This window comes from Aspergillus nomiae (genome assembly GCF_001204775.2).
Source record: "Aspergillus nomiae NRRL 13137 chromosome Unknown contig00340, whole genome shotgun sequence".
Taxonomy (NCBI): domain Eukaryota; kingdom Fungi; phylum Ascomycota; class Eurotiomycetes; order Eurotiales; family Aspergillaceae; genus Aspergillus; species Aspergillus nomiae.
Genome location: NW_015378395.1, coordinates 14359 through 36141, shown reverse-complemented (window position 1 = coordinate 36141; position 21783 = coordinate 14359). Strand labels below are relative to the sequence as shown.

At 48.2% G+C, this 21783-nt stretch overlaps 6 protein-coding genes across 6 annotated transcripts; 4 read left to right on the top strand and 2 right to left on the bottom strand.

Annotated features, from left to right (window-relative positions):
- On the top strand, positions 1 to 503 carry ANOM_009003 (seipin co-factor family protein; the record flags this gene model as incomplete). The annotated part of the gene is made up of 1 exon (XM_015554259.1): positions 1 to 503. A coding segment is annotated over one exon (503 nt), but the record flags the coding sequence as incomplete, so codon positions are not given.
- A 387-nt stretch (positions 504 to 890) lies between these two features.
- On the bottom strand, positions 891 to 1949 carry ANOM_009002 (uncharacterized protein; the record flags this gene model as incomplete). The annotated part of the gene is made up of 1 exon (XM_015554258.1): positions 891 to 1949. One exon carries the CDS (start codon positions 1947 to 1949, stop codon positions 891 to 893), a length of 1059 nt encoding a protein of 352 aa, XP_015403419.1.
- Positions 1950 to 2608: 659 nt separating this feature from the next.
- Positions 2609 to 5868, bottom strand: ANOM_009001 (putative importin 13; the record flags this gene model as incomplete). Its single annotated transcript, XM_015554257.1, has 5 exons — positions 2609 to 3520; positions 3615 to 4961; positions 5014 to 5500; positions 5563 to 5753; positions 5806 to 5868. 5 exons carry the CDS (start codon positions 5866 to 5868, stop codon positions 2609 to 2611), a joined length of 3000 nt encoding a protein of 999 aa, XP_015403418.1.
- Positions 5869 to 6692: 824 nt separating this feature from the next.
- Positions 6693 to 9209, top strand: ampp (aminopeptidase P; the record flags this gene model as incomplete). The annotated part of the gene is made up of 10 exons (XM_015554256.1): positions 6693 to 6900; positions 6959 to 7018; positions 7114 to 7279; positions 7339 to 7400; positions 7457 to 7678; positions 7736 to 7781; positions 7836 to 8670; positions 8723 to 8807; positions 8859 to 8903; positions 8962 to 9209. Coding segments are annotated over 10 exons (1971 nt in total), but the record flags the coding sequence as incomplete, so codon positions are not given.
- A 545-nt stretch (positions 9210 to 9754) lies between these two features.
- Positions 9755 to 13778, top strand: ANOM_008999 (exocyst subunit SEC8; the record flags this gene model as incomplete). The annotated part of the gene is made up of 10 exons (XM_015554255.1): positions 9755 to 10175; positions 10265 to 10438; positions 10496 to 10884; positions 10965 to 11480; positions 11549 to 11662; positions 11718 to 12158; positions 12213 to 12348; positions 12404 to 12549; positions 12600 to 12707; positions 12761 to 13778. The coding sequence occupies 10 exons, from the start codon at positions 9755 to 9757 to the stop codon at positions 13742 to 13744; spliced, it is 3429 nt and encodes a 1142-aa protein (XP_015403416.1). The 3' UTR covers positions 13745 to 13778.
- A 5835-nt stretch (positions 13779 to 19613) lies between these two features.
- Positions 19614 to 20975, top strand: ANOM_008998 (putative extracellular cellulase CelA/allergen Asp F7-like; the record flags this gene model as incomplete). Its single annotated transcript, XM_015554254.1, has 2 exons — positions 19614 to 20489; positions 20565 to 20975. 2 exons carry the CDS (start codon positions 19614 to 19616, stop codon positions 20973 to 20975), a joined length of 1287 nt encoding a protein of 428 aa, XP_015403425.1.
- Between the last annotated feature and the right edge of the window lie 808 nt (positions 20976 to 21783).

Here is a 21783-nt window from a genome sequence, read left to right as displayed (position 1 = left end):
CCCCACCCCCAGAAGAACAGGTACAACCCCTCGACCAAACCCAAGACCACTATCACGACCACGACCAAGAAGGAGAAGACCCCCCGGCGGCCCCAGCAGACACCACCATCCTCATTGAGGATGTGAAAACCTACCTCTCCACCCTCTTCTTCCGCCAAACGCTCCGTCTGAACTCCGTCATCTCCACCGTCCTGGACTTCCTGCACGCGCATCCGGTTATCGCGACCTTGCTCCTGGCGCAGTTGGTCTGCTCGTGCGTGCCGATCGCGTTGTTCGTCGCTGGCGCTGTGATTGTCGCGTCGCTCGCTGTGGCGCTGTATTCCTGTGTGGCCGTTTTGGTGCTCGCGCCGGTGGTGATCGGGACGAGTGTTTTGGGGTTCTGTCTTTGGGGATGGGGGTGGGTTGTCTTTGTGGTTGGGAAGCGGGTCTTGGGCTGGGTTGTCGATGGGGAGAGGGAGGTGGCTTTGGATGGGGATCTGGAGGTGGAAGGGGATAGGGATTGAAGTGTTTTCTTCTCTTCTCTTCCTTTCTTTTCATTTCCTTTGCGTATTTATATTTTATCTATCTATTCTTGGCTCGGGTGGGGTTTGGGATTGTTTCAATGGATTAGGAATTGGGATCGGGATCGGGATTGGGATCGGGATTGGGATCGGGATTGGGATCGGGATTGGGATGGTGGTCAGTTACTACTATCTTCTATTTAATCCTAGTTATGGGTCTAATGATTAATTTTTATTGCTACGAAGTGGTTGCTTTCAGGAGATTTTCCCCCTCCCCCGCCCAGTATGTAAGTTGAAGCTGCATTGTATTATCTAAATTACTATCTATGGCTTGATTGAGAGTTTGTCCTGTTATTTATGTCACACATTCTATAGAATTCAATCCGGCGGTTACTGGCTTTCTGCCCATCTCACCCATCTGCGAATACATTCGTCCACTCCCCTGATGGCTTCTTTGTCGGCCTTGATTTCGAACCATTCCTGGTGTTCCCTGCCGCATTCCTCGCACTTGCCCATGTCGCGGACTTTATAGTCATCCAGCTCGAGGTGAACCAGTCGTTCCACGCGATGGACATACGGAACCTTCCTTCCCAGCTCGGGAGCAGGTCCGTTGCTTGGGCCGGGCGACGAAGGCGTGTAGGGGTAATATCGAATCAGGGTGATGTGGTGAGAGCACTGCCTGGTCCATTCGTTCATCCGACGCTGGACATTGTTCGCTCGGCCGATCTTGAGGCGAATTGTGCCGGGACTAAATTCAGTGGGCTTCGAAGCCAAGGCATTGAGATCTCTGGCCTTTTGGATGGCATTACTTCCGCGCTCATGCTTAGAGAATAAGGACGAGGCGACGTCTGTAGGCGGCGGCATCGACCTGGACGAGTCGGCCGGCGTGACCCAGAAGATATAAATATACCCCGGCTCATCTTTTTCCGACAGTGGTTTGGCAAGCTCTTCGGTGAGGGCGGAATTGGTTTCAGGTGAGACTGTTGGAGGGACCCACCCTCCTTTTTGCGGTCTTTGAGGAGCACTGGATGGCACTTGCTGCATCGATTGGGGTCTTCCAGATGGACGCACGGGCCGCGGAGGAAGCGGTTCATCCTCTTCGATAATTTCGAAGCAACAGCATAATGTTCGCTTGGTCTTCTTCTTCTTCTTCAACGGCCGGTACTTGTTGGTGTTGTCCTGTGGGTCATTGATATTGAGTCGCTCCATCAATGTATCAATACTTGATCTGGGGTTTATTTGAGAAATGTTCGGCTTGTTGCCTGTCCCGTTCGGTACTGGCACGTTTTGATCTTTGTGCTGCCAGCAGTACATCACATCCGTAGATGCCAATGCACGGCGGCATGGCCGGCCATTACCTGTAACACCTTTACATGTCGTGGCGGGATCAAGCGAATCCGTGCGGGTTACATTTGAAAGAGCCTCGGGGGAATTCGCGAAAACAGGCATGATGTCTGTTCCAAAACTGAGCCTCCTAGAAAGTAATTGAGACGAGGGAAGAGACCATGCGAAAAAGGAGAAAAGTAGTTAAAGAGTCAAAGACACAAAGAGTTTTTGCAGTGGAGAGAGTCTTCATTTTAGGGGGTTTCAAGATTGCGGGGGGCAACTAAACAGAACTATATAAAGGGCAGCGCATTCAGCTCAGCCATATGGTGGGCCTGATCAGAAGTCAAAGACCCATCTTTGGTGAAAGCGAGGCGAGCCGAACATCAGATTCGGAGCAAGGAGCTTCCAGATTGGTCAAAATTGATGTTGATCTGTACGTACACCGCCCCAGTGGCTGGAGATCGTACATGGTGACCCACTTTACCAAGGAGAACAAGTGGTTCTTTGTCTGGTGGTGTGTTATTGTTAGCGCTGGAACAATGCGTTGCCTGTCTTAATAGGCACCATTATGACAAGACAGGCACGAACATGATGAATTGTGCCTGAGCCACTGCCCTATGAGGCACTCACACATCTGTTGCTGACATCGCCCTGTTGTGCGTCTACATCAGTTTTTCGGGCCTCACTTTGGACTTGATAGTTATTTTTACTTGGACATATCCAAACCCAATTCTTCGTATTTGTTGCATTGTCCACGTTGCGACAACTGTAACCCCTGGTATCTACCCAATATAATCGAAACCAGATCCACGGCATTTCACCCAGAAGGAACGCGTCAGTTGGCTCGTCTGGGCTTTTGCGCCCCTGGCAACTAACAGCGACGCAAGAAAGCGCTGTCTCTCCTCGGGTGACACAGCAGGACTCTGGTTGTGATTTGTTTGATCATTACATACATCCGCTAGTGTGCTAGCGAGATGCGGGCGAGCTAGTCCTTGCTGTTTGAAGATGAGCCTTCTGAGCACCTCACAGAGATGTTCAAGGTCGGAGCGGGCACATCGCCCGGCGACCTGAGATGCCAGTATGCGGCACAGAGCTGGAATACTGTCTCTGAGCGCTCTTTGTACAGCTTCTTCCTCGTTAGGAAGATTCAGCACGCCTACCCAGAATTGGGAGGCAGAGCGAAGGGGGAGTGGCTCCGGGCCTTGCAAGGAAAGGAGTGTAAAGTTGAGAATCGCTTGGAGTACTGGTGGACGCTGAGGGGCGCCATCAACATGACCAGTTACTGGCTGGTTGGACTCCTGAGGTACAGCAGTAAGAGTGAAAAGAAAAGGGTAATACTTGGGGAGCAGGCGAGTGAGGAAGTCGATGCCGCTGTTTGCAACCTCGGGGTCGTAGAACTCTGGCTTCTCGTGCATCCAGCAAAATGTCTCATATACATGGACAATCAGGGCAACAGTCTCTTCACGGATACGTTGTGGATGTGCACTGTGAGAGGCCAAGAACGCTGAGGCCGTACCCATAACCATATCTGTGCCGGCACTCCCTAACGGTATACTTTTCACGAAATTGACTGTCACCGTTGGTGGAAAGACATAGGGGCCACTGTTCTCGGTAAAACCAGCCTTCAGTATGTCGCATGCTGCTTCGATGATGGTCACGTCTAAAGGAAAGTCGGTCATAAGAAGCTGCATGCACTGCATTATCAGGTTCTGCGATACAGCGCCATTACCCGTATTCCAGAAGGTCGGTGGATAAGTCCCCATTCCCGCCGTCAAGAGCGTCTAAAACGATTTCACCATCTGTTCTGAGCCCCTTTCCAATACTTGCAACGCAGCGGAGAACTAACTGGCCGCGACAGCGAGCAGGCTCCACTAACCCGCGAGAGGCTTCATCTCGTGCCAGCTCTGCCTGCTCCTGGAAGAATTTGAGTATTCGCTCTAGGAACTGAGCTTTCTCGTTATCAGTAGGTAAAGTTTGTATAATAGCAGCGATTCCCTCTAGAACTTTCTCCATGGTGGAAGCCGTGGCTGTAGGCTTGAAGCGAAAACGCTCAAACTGGTCCATGAACGCTGGAAGCTCGAATGTTAGAGCATTGCGACATGATTTGCAAAGATGCGATATAGATTTGGATGCTACAGAAGCACATGATGCAACGTCCAGTGAGGCGAAAAGGAACGTGAGTACGCGAGGAAGTAAGGCATGTGTGCGTTCAAAGTATGACTGATATTGTCCAAGCATGTCCACCAGTGTCTGCCGAGGTTTGTCTGGAATCGTTGCAATATCCCCTGTGCATAACCGAGCAAACTCATCGCAAAAGAATATTGCGTTTAAACATTCATCTGCATGCTGGTTTTCGTCAACAGCTTCCGAAAGTTGAGCCATGCAAAATATTGCGGCCTCGAATGTTCTCCAGTCTTGCTGCACTAAAGATGATTTTGCTCGTTCCTGGAACACTTGAACTAACTCAACTCCTAACATAGGATAGATTGCTAGGAGGAAATCGCAAACGTCGCGGCGAAAAGCGCCAAACTCACTGCGATCATCATCGCCCCATTCTTGTAGCTCCTCTGGACTCGGGTATTTGAGTTTCTCAAAGCAATCCATAGCTGCACGGGCAAGATTGTGTTTAGCGGGATCAAGCCCTTCTTTCTCTTCTCTATCCAAGTATATCTCTTGGAGATCATCTGCAACTTCAGTCCACCACTCAAGGACCAACGGCGATGCTGAATCGTCCACTGCTGCATATCCAGGGGCTTTGAAGAGTGTGTGGAGAAGGGCCAGAACTTTCTCATGATCAGGATTCAAGGGCTGAATCAGAAGCTCCCTTTGTTTGAGTGCTGCGTACGCTAATAGAAGTTCCAAGAATGTCATATTCTCATCTTCAAAATCGGCATCCATTATGGAAGCGATATGGGCCGTGCCAGGATCACTGATGATATATTCCAATATAGAGTAGACATGCTCCTGGCTAAATATACTGTCTCGCCAATCTATTAATTCAACCAGGACCTGCATTGCAGTCTTAGATAAGCTGGGAACTTTCAAACTTTGGATCACATAGTCGGTGGCAGGAGCAAGCTGAGTGGCGCGTATCGTGTCGCGGAGTTGGAGTGCATTACGGACCAAGGCCCACGACTGTAGCCCAGACGTTAGGCAAGTTTCGTTGGATAGGCGTGGGCATACTTACTTGGTAGGAGTTGATGGCCTCGACGCCTGGAGCGCCATCAGATATAGAGTGACCGGAAGATTCTTGCTGCAGCATATGACGGAGGACGAACTCAACTAGAAGAAAAGCATGCTTGATATTTTCAGATGCCCGGTTACTATCCCGATTTCGCCGTGACTCCGGACTCCATCTATTGATTTCCTCCGCCAGTATGTTAGAGAAGTATAATAAGCTGACCACCTGCCTTTCGGACATGGCAGGAAGAACAGCACCTTGCAGGTCAAAAGACTGACACTGCTCCTCAGAGAGATGCTTTCCATTTGCCAAAGAAGCCGCCAGGTTCCAAATAGCATGATTCCAGGGAGCATTCGGCTTTAGGAAGATGGTTGCTAGACTGGAAGCCAACTTGCGTACCACTAGAGGGCGCTCTCCCCCATTTACTAAGAGAACATAGTGGTCAATCAGTCGCCCAAGAAGCTCTCGAGCCTCATCTTCATTTAACTGTTGCCTGAAGCCGACACCGGTAAGTCAGGGTGTCCAATCGCGAAAAGGGTATACCAGTTCACGTACCAATCCTGGTTAATCTTGACTGTAAACGTTAGGGCTCCAAAGAACCTCAAGTCAGTACTCTCATCACTGAGGAGATTATTAGCAATGAGCCATGCCTGGGGGCCTTTCTGGAGAATCTGCAGATGCTCCTGGATAGCTTTGATCTTGGCGGGGTTGCCGGTATTTGCTGGATCATATAACTGAGACACCAGCTAGGCATTGTTAGAAGTTAAGCAGGAAGTGGGAATTATGGGCCGGGCATACTGTCCTCGCCTCATTAATGAGGACTTGTGCATCAGAGCTTTGGCCCGGGACGTCCACAGACATGGCCGAAGCACTTGAAGCCTTGCTGTAGTGGATAAGGAACGGGTATAGATTGGCTCAAACAGCTGTAAAGGGGCGTCACGTGCTGATAACACTACCGCGTAATTGTAAGGCGGTGAAGATGTGGGATGGAGGGGAAGTTAAAGGCAGTGTTTGACTAGAATATGAGAGGGGAAGAGGACATCTGAAAAGGAAGACATTAGTCCGTATGTTTGTACCATGTGACAAGAGTTATTGGAGGATCTATATGGTATTCTGTGCGCGTTGTCATGGAGCCTTGGGATAAACCTGTCATTTCCAGTCCATTCAACAACAGAAACTCCCTGCTTTCAGGAGGAATAACACCGACCAAAGAGGCGGCTGGAGAATTATTATCTTTTCAGCTGCAAGTGAGAAAAGTGGCGTCTGTATTCTGATGTTCATCCCGAAGATGACGAATTGTGGTCACGACTCTGTATTGTACAGTAATGGAGCCGTGGGGTGAAAAAATGACGAAAGGCGGTAAAAGACGGTAATTGCCGGGAATCTCTGCTGTAGGTAATGTAATGGTGGTCCGGTCCTACACCGGTGGTGGTACACTGCAGCTACAGCTCTTAAACCCAAGCTAATCATCTTGTTGGTCCTTCCATATCTCCACGGCTGCCACTCGAACATTGCACACACGACCTTCTCTTAACCACTACAATTATACCTAACCCTCCATTTCTTCAACCCCGCCTCGTCCTTTCACAACCCTCGCAGATTCGTGCAACATTCCGAGGGCTTGTACTTGTCATCTGTGATTTTGGGGCACCTTTGACTCGGGCACCTGCATCCTTTTCTTCAACCCTCGCTTGTCGATGCTTTTTTCTCGCCCTCCAATTCGCTCTCCGTGGATATCAACATTTCGATCGGTTCGCCAGTTACCCCTCTCTCGCCCAAGGTTCTTTTCTATCTCTGTACCGCGCTATTCAATCGATATGGAGACCGTGAACACCTCCGAACGTCTCGCGAGACTCAGAGAGTTGATGCAGGAGCACAAGGTCGATGTTTACAGTATGACATCATTTCACTGTGCTTAGTTGATGTACTTCAATACTCACTCTTCTCAAAGTTGTCCCATCCGAAGATAGTCATCAGTCAGAGTATATTGCTCCATGTGACGGCCGCCGAGGTTAGCCTTACGTCCTTAAACCCTACCTTTCATCTTTCGGCACAAACTCTCCACTCCACTACCATAGACCGCTGTATAGCTCACACTTGCCACAGAATTTATCTCTGGCTTCTCCGGGTCCGCTGGAACAGCCATTGTTTCCCTGAACAAGGCCGCTCTGTCCACTGATGGGCGATATTTCAACCAGGCTTCAAAACAGCTTGACAGCAATTGGCAGCTCTTGAAGCGTGGTGTCGAAGGCTTTCCGACTTGGCAGGAATGGTATGTTATATCGTGCATATATGACCTGTTCAGAATCGTTGGACTTAGTATGTGGTTAGGACTACCGAACAGGCCGAAGGCGGTAAGGTCGTTGGTGTTGACCCAGCTTTGATCACCGCGTGTGAGTGAATGACCTTGTTCTTGCTGAATCTCAATTCCTGAAACTAAGTTTCACAGCTGGCGCCCGTAGCCTCTCGGAAACTCTCAAGAAAAATGGCGCGACGCTGGTGGGTGTTCAGCAGAACTTGGTTGATCTGGTCTGGGGCAAGGACCGGCCTGCTCCCCCGAGGGAGAAGGTAAGAGTCCATCCGGAAAAATATGCTGGGAAGAGCTTCCAGGAAAAGATTGGCGAACTCCGCAAAGAGCTGGAGTCGAAAAAATCGGCAGGCTTCATCGTTTGTACTGCTACCTGCTTACTTTACATCGAAATCCTTGGTGGCTAACAAGTGATAACAGCAATGCTCGATGAAATTGCTTGGCTGTTTAACTTAAGAGGCAGCGAGTAAGTTTATGGATAAGTCCAATCTCCGGATACCAATATACTTACAAATATCAGCATTCCTTATAATCCGGTGTTCTTCTCTTTTGCCATCATCACACCTACAACTACAGAGCTTTATGTCGATGCTGACAAGCTGACGCCGGAGGTGACTGCTCATCTGGGCCAAGACGTTGTGATCAAGCCATATGATGCTATTTATGCCGACGCGAAGGCCCTCGGTGAGGCAAGAAAGCAAGAAGCGGGAGAAACGGCCTCTAAATTTCTGCTGTCCAATAAAGCTTCGTGGGCCCTTAGCCTTAGCCTTGGAGGCGAGGGACAGGTCGAAGAAGTCCGTAGCCCCATTGGCGATGCGAAAGCAGTGAAGAATGATGTGGAGCTCGCGGGCATGCGAGCATGCCACATCCGCGACGGTGCCGCATTGATAGAGTACTTCGCCTGGCTCGAGAACGAATTAGTCAACAAGAAATCGACTCTTGACGAGGTGGACGCCGCAGACAAACTAGAGCAGATCAGATCTAAACACGAACTCTTTGCTGGTCTTTCGTTTGACACCATCTCTTCTACAGGCCCTAACGGCGCAGTCATCCACTATAAACCCGAAAAGGGAAGTTGCTCTATCATCGATCCAAATGCCATTTACCTCTGCGATTCTGGTGCTCAATACCTGGATGGAACCACAGATGTTACCAGAACGTTCCATTTCGGACAACCCACCGAGCTCGAAAAGAAGGCCTTCACTCTGGTTCTCAAGGGCACGATTGGTCTGGATACTGCTGTATTCCCGAAGGGTACCAGTGGGTTTGCACTTGATGTGCTCGCCAGGCAGTACCTCTGGAAGGAGGGACTCGATTACTTGCATGGAACCGGACACGGAATTGGCTCCTACTTGGTAAGCAAGTCAGCTTTTGCGAGTTTTACATAATATACTTATCAAGCTGTAGAATGTACACGAGGGACCAATCGGTGTCGGCACCCGTGTCCAGTACACCGAGGTCCCTATAGCACCCGGGAACGTCATTTCTGATGGTATGCTACTTTAGCCCTATTCTATGAGAGCCTGTCTACTAACTACAGCAGAGCCTGGTTTCTACGAGGACGGCAAGTTTGGTATTCGGATAGAGAGTAAGCCTTCAAGTGATACAGATTTTGATCCAAAGCCGATACTAACCTGCCGTATCAGATGTTATTATGGCACGTGAGGTGCAAACCACGCACAAGTTTGGCGACAAACCGTGGCTGGGCTTCGAACATGTCACAATGGCCCCTATTGGTCGCAATCTGATTGAACCGTCTCTTCTCAGTGATGCTGAGCTCAAATGGGTGAACGACTATCATGCGGAGATCTGGGAGAAGACCCACCACTTCTTCGACAACGATGAACACACGCGCAGCTGGCTCCAGCGGGAAACACAACCCATTTCCAAATGAGCTAGCGAGCTGAAACACCAGCGGACAGTAAAACTATAATTGTTAATAGAACCCTTATAGTATAATAGAAATCGCATAGATGTGTTTCTATTCTAGCAATCCAATAAAACCATTGAGGTAGATTCATGTGTCTCGTTAGATTTGTACTATGTAGAATTCTCGGGGAAATACATTTCATAGCGGAATGTGGTTGACTGGACGGGATTTAATGCATTTTAATGTGGAGAACCCGTGAGCCCACGACACCTTAGGTATAGCTGTCCCCCATGCAACTTACTAGCCGCCTGTCGCGATCCCTTTGATCCCGAATATCTTGTTGGATTTACACCATAGTTATCCAGCACTTGCGCTGTGGCCTGCTTCGAATTTACCCAGATCTATGTGTCGAGGACGATCATGATTGTTTTCTCCTGCCTGATTTCTCAACGTCATCGCTAAGCCTGGTTGCCGACTCCACGAAGCCCAATTACCTTCCGTGCCCCATTACGAATCCTCTTAATTCTCCGCCCTGCATATCCAATACTCGTTAAATACAGACTTCTGGTATGAGTGGCCGAGGAGGTTACGCCAATGGATACGGGCACCCCGACGCCAGCCGATATGACCACACCGATGGAGGTTATGGCAACAGCAGCAATCTGGCTGTAAACGGCTACGGAGGAGGTGGACGAGAGCGTCGGCCGGGAGGCTATGGTGGATTTTATCCTGAGACTCCACAGCAACCTGGGTTGTCGCCATCCCAATCACCCGACCGACGCCGTGAAAGACGGGATTGGGATCGAGATCACGGATATTCATCATCACGCTCACGCACGCGAGAACGAGACGGGGACCCCGAGAGGAAGCTACAAAGTTCGTCGCGCGATGGCCGGCCTCAAGGGGACAATGGTCGGTTGCCAGATAGCAGCCGAGAGAAAGATCAAAATATCCCCAGTAATAACTCGGCTGGATCGCAGGCTGTTGAAGGTTTGTATATCGTATTGCCAGCCCACTTTTTCTTCATTTATTTCAGATATTTTTGTCCTTCTACTAACTCATACCCATGTTCATCACAGAAATTTTACAGTCCATCCAACAAGAATGGGATCTCGTAGCCTCGGACGAATGCGTCCCAGTTCAGGTAGCTTTACAATTAATGGACACAAGTACACTGGGGAAAGCCGATCGCGAGCCCGAATTTTTGGGTGTGCATAATCGAATTCAAAGGACTTTGAAATCTGTTGTCAACGGTAGGTCCTCACGAACTATTGTCTGGCATGGATCCGGGCTAAGAGAACTTTTACTAGAACACCACCAGGGCTTTAACAGCTCAATTGGTACTTACCACAAGATTCAGTCAAGTATTCAAAGCTCCCAAGGCCGAGTTCGTAACTTGAAACATGCTCTGGAACAGGCTAAGTCGGGGTTACTGTCAACTAAGCCCGAACTAAAAGACTTAGCGACCTCCTCTCAGAAGTACGACGATATTATCCAGTTGTTTAGTCAAATCCAAGAGATACAATCTCTTCCGGAGAAGCTGGAGTCGCGAATATCCGATAAGCGATTCCTCGCCGCCGTTGAGGTACTTCACGATGCTTTCCGTCTCTTACGACGCTCCGAGCTGGACAATATCGGCGCTCTCGCAGATATTCGCGCCTACTTCACTAACCAAGAAATATCACTTACAGATATATTGGTAGAAGAGTTGCACGATCATCTATATCTCAAATCTCCTTATTGCTCGAATCGATGGAAACCACCAACCCGGACGGGGAGAACAACAGCCCAAGTCAATCCGGATGGGCTGGCACATCTTGGGACAGACCGGTTTATACTTTCCTCGCGAAGCTGGACGCTTCGGCACCCATGGTGGAGGATGCTTCTCGTAACCCGGAAGCTGACACATTCTACTATATCCGACTCTTAATCGAAGCATTGAATAAAATGGGTCATTTGGATATCGCTGTCGACCGGATTGAACAGCGGCTTCCAGTTGAACTCTTTGCGGTGGTTGACAAAACAAACGCGGAAGTTGACGCACGCTTTCCAGATTTGACTCGTGGCTTTGCAGCGAAGGAGAGTAAGACAAACCTACCGACTGAAACAATCGAGAACCGTGGGCATGTCTTATCTGAGTTTTTGTGGACCTTGTATGCCAAATTCGAGTCTATTGCGGAAGGTCATCGCGTTGTCCATGATGTCATTGCAGCTATTGTTGAACGTGAAGGCATTCCTAAAAGCAGCTCTCTTGCAGGGGGTTTCAAGGAGCTGTGGAAACTCTACCAAAGTGAGGTCGGTAGTTGGACATGCCCTGCTTGCTTGGCAGTATCTTTGTTGTATTAACCTAACTTATGTGACAGATTCGATCACTCATGCATGATTATCTAGCGACTGATGGAGAGTCATCCCTCCGGCCAGGAGGTGAAGACGACTCCAAGCGCCATCTTTACTCAGGCTACAGAGACAAGAGCAAGGTGTGTAAAACGAACTATCATATAATTTACCGTGTACCATCGCTTACAGTATTAGAAAATGTTCAAACTGTCCGAGACGGATGGGACGACGGAAATGAAAGCCGAACAAAATGAATTAGATGAAATACTCCGCTCTTCTGTCCCAGGTCTGGTGTCGAAGACAAGACAGAAATCTACTCCGAATGGGACTTCGGATTCCAAGCAAGGAAATTCAGGAACTGGTCATAAGATTCTTATCGAACCAAGTGTATTCAACATGAGCATCCTTCTTCCACCTTCGCTCTCTTTCATTCAACGCCTAAAGGAAATTGTACCCGTGGATTCCGATATTGCTATGAGTACTTTGACTTCCTTCTTAGACGACTTTATGGTCAACGTGTTCCTCCCCCAGCTTGATGAGACGGTCACAGATCTCTGTATGTTGAGTTACATTACACCAGATGCATTTACAGAAGATCCCCAATGGCTGGCGGTGTCTCCGCGTCCAGTCTTCAAGGTAAGCTATTAACATCCCAACCCACTGAAGCTTTCTTGACATTGGGTGCATTAGGGTACGGTTAAATTCATGTCCATCATCCGCGAGTTCAGTAAAATGCTGTCTAGTATCCCCCATGACCAAGCATTCACACAACTACTGATCACACAAATCGTGAATTATTACGATAAATGCTGTGGGTGGTACAGAGGTAAGGACCGAAAAGTATATACTTCTTGACACTCTTATCTGATCTGATGTATAAGCCATCGTGACCAAAATCTCTCCTCGTGACAATGGTGAATTCCGACTCAAGGCCGCTGCACAATATGCCAGATCAGGTGACATCCACGATGTAGTCAGTGAGCTATGGAAAACAGAAGCAAGTAACAAGGAAGAGCTTGTAGATAAGGTGAATATGATTCTTAAGGAAGGATGCAATTGTCATTAACTACTTTTCAGGAAACTAACCTGCTCCTCGAACATACAAACGAAGTACCTTTGGAGCCGTACGATATCATCTCTGATCCTAAAACCGTCATGGCTCTCTCTCTTCTATATAACAGCACAGTGAGTCGACCGTTTGTATCTGTATCTCGATATTGTTACTGACACCGATCAAGCAATGGCTTGCAAGCCATTTATTGAAATTGCGCCAAGTTACGCAGCCATCATCTGAACCACGGCACCCACAAGAAAGCGGGCCACCAAACCGCAGATGGACCTTGATTGGTGCTATGGTGCCAAAGCATGAGGGATCAAACCAACCAGTGTACCTTCCCTTAAACCAAGAAACTGCGACTGCGTTCGATACTACTATCGAATCGCTGCGCGATCTTTCTTCAACCGCACTTTTCGCTTTACACATTGACATTCGGTGTGGCATTATTCATATGCTCACGAGGACCATGGCTGGCCCCAACCCCAGGAATAATCGCCATTCCGAACCTACAACTCCCTCCCCCAACTCGAACATTACTTGGTGGCATATAGTCCTGAACCAGCCAACTTCCGCTTCACCAACTGTACTTGAACTAAACAATGATCTAATCTCTTTCGATACAAACATCTCTTCGTATCTGGGATCAGCCGAGCGCTGGTATATCACATCAGGACTGGCCAGATTTATCGATCAGGTGTTTATTGCGCGTGCCCATCTTATCGGCGCGATGAATGAGAATGGGGCGCTGCGGCTTCAGTTGGACGTCCTCGTCCTCCAGCAAAACCTGAAGAATATCATCATTGACCCGGGTATGGATACAGATGAGGAAGAAAATGCTCAGCGGGCATCTGAGCAGCACCGTGAGGTTGTCGCTCTTCCGCGTAGTGCTAAGTTCCTGGACTGGTTCCTGGAAGGCGCCGAGAAGGCTCTCGACTACGCAAAAGATGAGAAAGAATCATTCGCAACACACCCTGAGAAAGCTTTGGCTGCTGGCAATGGCGAGCCATTTACCTACGATGAACTCAGGATCCTTGTCGATCTATGCTTCTCAGATATTCTCAAAGGACCTAGAGGTGCAGAGAACCGGGAAGAGTTCATGGCTGCAAAGAAAGCGAGCGCAGACGCACTCCTAAGGTTGAATGAGATAATGTGGGATTCTAGGTAGTAGGGCCTCTATTCCTTCAAGGACTTGTGCATTCAAAGGAGGAGAGCTGTCTGACAGCTACTGCATGCCAATCTTACGACGATTATATTAGCCCTCTGTGAATTTCTGGCGCTCTCGGTGGTTTAACCGTCGTGCTAGGGCCGCGAAACAGCCAAATCCCAGATTTTCAAATGCAGTGCATTTCCTAACATTGGTATATCACATATGTTTGGGTAGCAATCCGACATCGCATCGTTTATCCGTTTAGCACTGTTTTGTCAAGGCGGAGAAGGTATACATCAGTAGTCCTGGATGGCATTTACAAGTGTCTGAACTCCTAGAGTGGAGAAATATTGGAACTTATTACCGAGTGAAGGAGAACTGCTTTGTTTTATATATATGACACCAGCTCTCGGTACGGAATATTTGTTAAGCCATAATTTTCCTGCAATTTTAATGAATAGTACTCCAAATAGGGGTCTAGAATCCTGTCTTAGGCAATATCAACTAATTATAAAGCTGTTAATTAGACCAAAGACCTATAGTGAGCTAAAGTATTATCTGCATATCCGATATACAGATCGGGCCCCGACTCCCCGGGATAGTCAAGACACAGCCACACAGTCAACTAGGTAAGGGTACTTCGACAAGAAGCCGGTAAGGAGAAGAGGGCCATCTATACGTTATTGTAAAGCCAGCGAACGGATCTAGACTCCGACGTCGCCGTTCGGCAGCGGAGTCGTCCACAGACATTCGGTTGGAATCCAATATAGCGAGATCACTAAACCAAATACTGTACGTTGTCCTTCTCTGGGGTTCATTATTGTCCCTCTTATTCCTTCCCTAATAATTCCAGGAAACTGGGAAAACAATAAAATATGACCATATTCATTGTAGATGCTATAGCTCATTTTCAGTTGTATACACAGTATCTCTTTTCGACGTCCCATATTGTCTCGTCACGTACCATCTCCTAGGCATTTCTTTGGTTTCACTATGAGGTACACCCTCTAAAGCATCGACTAAGCTGTTCATCATCATCATGGCTTTCCCGCCGGGATTCCTGAGCCAGATAAAGTAGTCACCATTGGCTCCTCGGCCTTCAATTGATACAGCCAATCGACTAGCTGGGTCATCAATCAATGATTTGGTTACATACCTCTCAGGATTCGGAGGTTTCGAAGATTATGAAAGGCTTGTCGAAGATCCCATGCCCAGGCTCCTGTCGTTGGATCTGGCGAGTAAATAAATGTTTCAAAAGCATCTGTTCCTCCGATAGCTTCATCCAAAGCAGATATGTCGTCTGTGAAACCCTGCCTATCGGGGGCACAACATTCAGATGTTGACCGGCCCATGCTTTGTTTACACCATCAGGAAGATACTGTGCTTTGATGTAACTGTTTGAAAGACGCAAGCCATCCACATTTCTTGGAAGTTGAGGATAAGCCGATCCTCAGAGGAAAGATTCCGTGCGACACGGTGTGTTGCAAGCATAACAAATACCGATTCCATATCGTCAGCCGAATCCCAGACATGAATCATGATAGTGCAAACTAGGATTTGCTCGTATATACCGTTCATCGTTGCGAATTGATATTCTCATACTTAGTACCAATGCTTGTCCCCACATATAGCCAGAAGCGGTCCGGATTGCTCCTTCTCTATAGGATGTGCATGTATACACCTGCATCACCTGGAGTATCTTCCATACTACCAATTTGGAGTAAACTGCAGATAATTCCTTCAGCATATGTACATCTCAACAAAGAGGTTATAGAGCAACTCACCTTCTTAAGTCAAATGCTCCAGCCTCGCAGATTGCCCTAGCTTGGGGGTTGAGATTATCCCCGAGGAGGGCCTTTAGGTTATATCCCGTATTAAATCTCAAGAAGCTGCCATAGCGGAATTCATATTCATCCAAAACCTTGTCTATCATAGTATCTAGTATCCTCGCGGTCAACATGGCCAAGGCTGTCAAGAACAATCGGGGTCCCTACTTGTTCCACAGGAATCAGCCCTGACTCATTGATGGCGCTTTCGAACCCTTTGTTCAAGTGTTTCGACCTCGTCTGCCCTTCTTAAATTTGGTGGCTCTCTTGGTTGCCTATTCAAGTACCAGTGGAAGGCTTTCACCGGGGTGCTATAATCCACACCAGTGCATGTCCCAAAAGTCATCTAGCAGCCTGCGCATTATTGAGTGCCGAAGGCGCTCTTCGTCAAGGGTTTCGTTCTGTTCGTCGTCAGGTAGGAAGACTAAATCTATACCTATATCAACATCTTCTATGAGAAAGGTATGAGTCGGCGTAAAATAGAAAGATAAGTGCGAAACTCTTCAGGAAACTCGTCCTGGAATTCCCTCAGAACAGTTCTGCTCTCAATCTGCATGCTTTGTGACATTCTGCAGGCTTATATCAAGAGCTAGCAGGCGTGGCAGTTGCATAATCGCTTCTTGGGTCCTGATGGGTAGGTTCAATATCTTGATGGGATTGCCTGCGCAGGCAGAATATATAAGCAGAGTGCTAGGGGTATCCAAGTGCCCAACTTGGGGTGGCTGGCCTTTCATTCACTTAGACTATTCATTACAAGATTGAATGATTGATTATTGAATTATACCCGAATGTAGCGTCCCTTAAGGCACTGCCACCTTCTTAGAAAAACGTTTCCTTTGAGAGTAGAAGTGGGACCTGCCACTTCCAACCCCTCGCGTGAATAGCCTTGCAGGGATGACTCAAGTGCAGCAAAATTCTTACTGAGATTCTCCTGGTAGCATTTTTTTTTTTAATTCTGCTTCCTGGGTCGCCGACAGCTGATTGGCCATAGCCACAAATTCTATATACAAAATATGCCGCTCAACCTAACATAGAAACAAAATAGTCTTTGAAGTTGTTAATTGTACTATATTTCTTTCTACTCTATTGATTCTTTAGCCACCATTCCGGCTTACTTCTATCTGTGTGTCCTGCTACCTTTGTTCAAGTGGAACTAACTATATCAATCGGAATGGAACGCGCAGATCTTTGTTCTGCTTGTCAGGCTGCTCTTTATCTGGATGGTGACCATCGTTTTCCACTTTAAAGACATGTTTGCTAATAAATGCATAGTTGAAGAGACGAATGTATCTAAGCCTGTTGGTCTAGTTGGATATGACACTCGGCTGTGATGGAAGCTTCTTGTAACCGAGGACACCGGCGGGGGAACGGGGTACCTTTTCCCCCTTGACATCAGGGATGTCAGATATTTGGCCTGTATCTGTAGAGGATTATCTGAGTCGCCTCTTTTCTTCTATGTTGGGAAGGTACGTGGTGCTTTGTACACGATTGTCATGCATGACTCGCGGCGGCTTATATGCCCAACGTTATGCGCGGTTTGAATGAAGGCTCTACTATATAGGATAGTTGACCTGTGAACTAGAAAGCAACGCCACAACATGAGAAAGCAGAAGGTGTCTGGTCCGCTACTATCTCCTTTGAAGAACGTGATTGACTCGAGATAAATCAATAGGTTTGGAATCACACAGCGGCATGTCGCGTCATCACATAAGCTGGCCTGCGCCACACAAAGAGGTCTCCAAATCAGTCGAGTAGTGCCTATCCAGATGCTTCCTAGCCCCTGGTCCGTCATCAATGTTCTGCTATTCCATCATTGAGCCTTTCTTTTCATTTTCCCCTTATTTCTTCTACTTGTAACCTTTGCAATACGCATTTGCTTCGTAGTCTTCTGAGTACTGTTTGCGCATTTGGACTTCTGTGCATTTAAGTACGCATCCACAGCTCGTCCAAGAAGTGCAGCATACAAGCTATATTAGTCTCCTAAGCGAGCCTAGTCTGGATCATGAAGGACCTAACTGCAACTGCGAATGGAGTATATATTCTGTAAACAGTACACGGCCCTACATTAATACTGTTCAAAGGATCCACTAGACCCAATAAGGCGAGCGGGTTGGACCTAGTCCTTATTTGGAAGCGGTTACACAGAAAGCGGCAGAACAAGGTTTACTAGCGCCAATCTTTAGATTATCATCTCGGTCCGTCTTCCTATTCGGGTCCGGTGGCATGCCCTAACCCTATTCAGTCTAGTACGTTCGGGGGTCTTCGAGCACAACTCATTTTATATTGTACATCTCCGTAGCAGAATTGGAGAAAATACAAAACGACAGGGATCAGCATAGTGTTATTAGATTTCACTTCTACAGACAAGTACAGCCGACTGCCTTCGAGTATGACCTTTATTTATATAGCATAATCTGAACAATCCGGCATCGCTAAAACCCCCGATGGTCTAGTTGGATATGGCGTCCGGCTGTAATAGCAATTATTATGGAATGATATCCTGTCACCGGAAGGTCGCCGGCTCGATTCCGGCTCGGGGGAAGCGATAACTTTTTGGTAATCCTGCAATCTGGTTGATTCTCCGAATCGGCGTTGCCATTTGAAAATTGCTCCTCTCCTGGACGGATAGCCCAATCGCATAGCATATATATTTGAAGAGAGAAGCAAGCACATGCTGCGCTCACTGGCACACGGGTATCGCAGTATTTATTTTACTGCCAGTCCCCTGCATGTCGTTTCTTATACATGACTCCAATGTGATGATAATGTCCCTAGGGCGTTATGAGTGTGAGTACACTGAACGATGCCATCCGCAATGGCCACATACTGCTAAATGTTGGTATGGAGGTACAAGACACTTTGAATTCCACTTTGGATTCTACATAGAAGAGGTCGTTTTAAGATAGGTAGGTAAGAAGACAACGTGCTGAAGGAGTGTAATGTGTCATGCGGCAGGAAACGACACTAAACTCTATGCTTGACCCACCTCACCTACTGAGGTGAAAAGCAAAAAGTTATCTCGTCCCCCGAGCCGGAATCGAGCCGGCGACCTTCCGGTGACAGGATATCATTCCATAATAATTGCTATTACAGCCGGACGCCATATCCAACTAGACCATCGGGGGTTTAGAGATGCGTTGCTTGAAAAGACTAGGTTACATAAAGAGGCACCGACTAGGGCTATCCCGACCGGCAAGTTTAGGGCTGTGACACTTACAATCTGATTGAGCTACAGATGACTCGCCGTGTGTACATATGTGGATGGTGATTCATGCCGGGAAGGAGCGAGGGCGGGGGTTGATGGATTCATCCGCTTGCCAGTCCTCGTCAATTCTTTGATCTGTTATCGGGTGGCGAGAATCTATAATACAAATTCCTATTGTTTCTATCCAGTACTCTGGCTTGGTGGCTGAACACCTGCAATCTAACGAAATGACCTCTCCACAATTGTAATATTTTAGCGTCGTATCTTTAATCAATCGATCGTAAGACTCTGTGCACACAATGTGAAGGTGGCAGCAACTAACTTGGGATCATTTGCCCACTACCGAAATGAGCCTTTTATATGAAACACCGAACGCGGATCGGGGTGATGGATCCAAGCGATCCGGACCACAGCCGGATAGGCATCACTCCATCTGAGCCATGGCTATAGGCTAAATCCGGTCTTGACTATAGGCGTTGGGAAATTAAACTACGAAGTACGGATCCACTGCGAGGATTGCACGAACCATAACCGTATTCTGGCCTTCGGACTCTGTCTCACCGTCATGCCCGGAATCCCGCTGTTATATCCCCTTTCTTCTTCCTCCCATTTTCCTTCTCTCAGTCATTCCTTTTCTGTTTGAAACAGCAGGTCTACTGGCTCTGGAATCCGAGATCCAGAAGCCGTTCATTCCTTCAAACCAAGTCTGTGCCGATTGCACGTCCGGTCATTACTTCACATTCAATACATTCCTTTGCTGGCGGAGATATAGGCATTATTACTCTTTTCCCTCATCACTTACCTCGATATTGAGACATACATCAGGCCTACGATATTTCATCTACAAAGGTTCACTATGAAGTATCAACGCCTTGCCTCCCTGGGCCTTGCTGCCCTGAGTGTTTCGGGATCCGTCTCTGCAAGCCCTCTCATTCGACATGAGGGCCAGTCGGTGTGTCCTTCAGGATACACACAGAGTGTATACTATGTGACTGTTACTGCTAGTTCCACTCCGGCGTCGACTGTATCCGTTGAGCCAACTACAACCCTGGAGTCCTCGTCAACCGTCACGGAGACCACAGTCATCACCCCGGAGATTCCAGTCCAATCTCCTACATCCACCCCGGTTGAGACTCCTGCTCCGGTGGAACCCAGCGCTCCTATCGAGCCTACCACTTCATCATCCACCACCGAGACACCCGTGGTGGCCCCAACCATTGCTACACCCTCCACCACCATTGAAGCCCAGCCTACAGAAGTAGTTGCCGAGCCTTCTACTTCATCCTCTTCCACCGAAGAGCCCGCAGCAGCCCCAACCGTTGCTACAACATCCTCCACCACGGCTGATGCCCAGCCCACCGAAGTAGTCGCCGAGCCTTCTACTTCATCCTCCCCCGCTGCTGATATCCAACCCACAACCGCCGTCGCTGCCCCTACAACCAAGCAGCAGAAGCAATCAACCACCAGCACGGCCGCCCCAGCCGCCTCCACCTCTTCATCCACCGGCTCCTCAGCCAGTAGCAGCAGCAGCAGCAGCAGCAGCGCATCCAACTCCGGCGAAGCCACCTTCTACGGCGGCAACATCTCCGGCGGCGCATGCTCGTTCACGGGCTACACACTGCCATCCAACCTCTTCGGCACCGCACTCGGCTCCCCACGCTGGGACAACGCGGCCGAATGTGGCGCCTGCGTTGCCGTAACAGGCCCTAATGGAAACACCATCAAGGCCATGGTAAGCGCTCCTCCCCACTTCCCAGCCTGTCAGAAAAAAAATAAAATAAAATAAAACCAAACTAACCAAAAAAAGATCGTCGACAAATGCCCCGAATGCGACTCCAACCACCTCGACCTGTTCCAGTCCGCCTTCGCCGAGCTAGCCGACATCTCCAAGGGCGTCATCGACATCAACTGGTCGTACGTCTCCTGCGACATCGACTCGCCCCTGAAACTCAAGAACAAGGAGGGTACCTCCGCGTACTGGTTCTCGATGCAGGTCGTCAATGCCAATGAGGCTGTTACCTCGCTGGAGGTTAGTACGGACGGTGGAAGCACCTGGCAGAGCACGACCCGCTCGGACTATAACTACTTCGAGAATAGTTCGGGATTCGGGACGGAGACGGTTGATGTGAGGGTTACGGGGAAGAGTGGCAAGGTTGTCACGGTTAAGAATGTGGGTGTTTCTTCGGGCACGGAGGTTACTGCGTCTGGAAATGTTTAGGGGATGGTGTTGTTCTGTTGGAAGTAGTGTATAGTGCGCTGCTTTGGTCTGCGTGGTTGAGTCGTTGCTTGGCTGTTGTTGTTGGTGGTGGTGGTGGTGGTTTGGTTGGTGAAGTTCGTTGCTGTTCTCTTCTCTACGATGCATTGGTTATTCTTTGATGGGACGGCATTGGGGTGGTCAGTTCGTAACCCTAGTGCTTGTTCCTGTATGTCAACATTCTATTCTCTGTACATATTGACTTGAACATTACCAAGTTCGATTTTGAGGTACCACTACGGCGTGATACAAACCTACGCCGTTCAAAGCATGTAAACAACCACAAGGATGTTCTCATCTACAGGACGAGATTGAAAGTGAAGAATTGCATTCCGATATCGCGGGATTCAGCATCCGTATTAATCACACTCCCAGCCGTAGTTTCGCCGACCCATCCTTAAAAAGATAGCGTACACGAAGAATAAAAGAATAAAGAAAAAAAATTCCACAAGGGTAACGCAAATAGAGAAGAGAACATAGCAGAAAACCGAACCCAGGCTTAAACAATTAGCGTGGAAAGACTAGTCACGTACTCACTCCCGTGGAAGATAAACTCAGACTGTACCTGCAAATTCAATAAAAACACGATGTCGTTGCTAGATGACATCATAGCAAATCTGGAAAAGTTTATTCAAGGGAGGGAGGACAATCGAAATGTGAAGAGGAAAGGAGATGTCGAGAGAGGGTGGTTATGTCAGGGTTCCCAGCCTTCAAAAAGAGAAGTAAATAAGTCATGGCACGTTTAGAACGGAACGAAGATCATCGCAGAAAG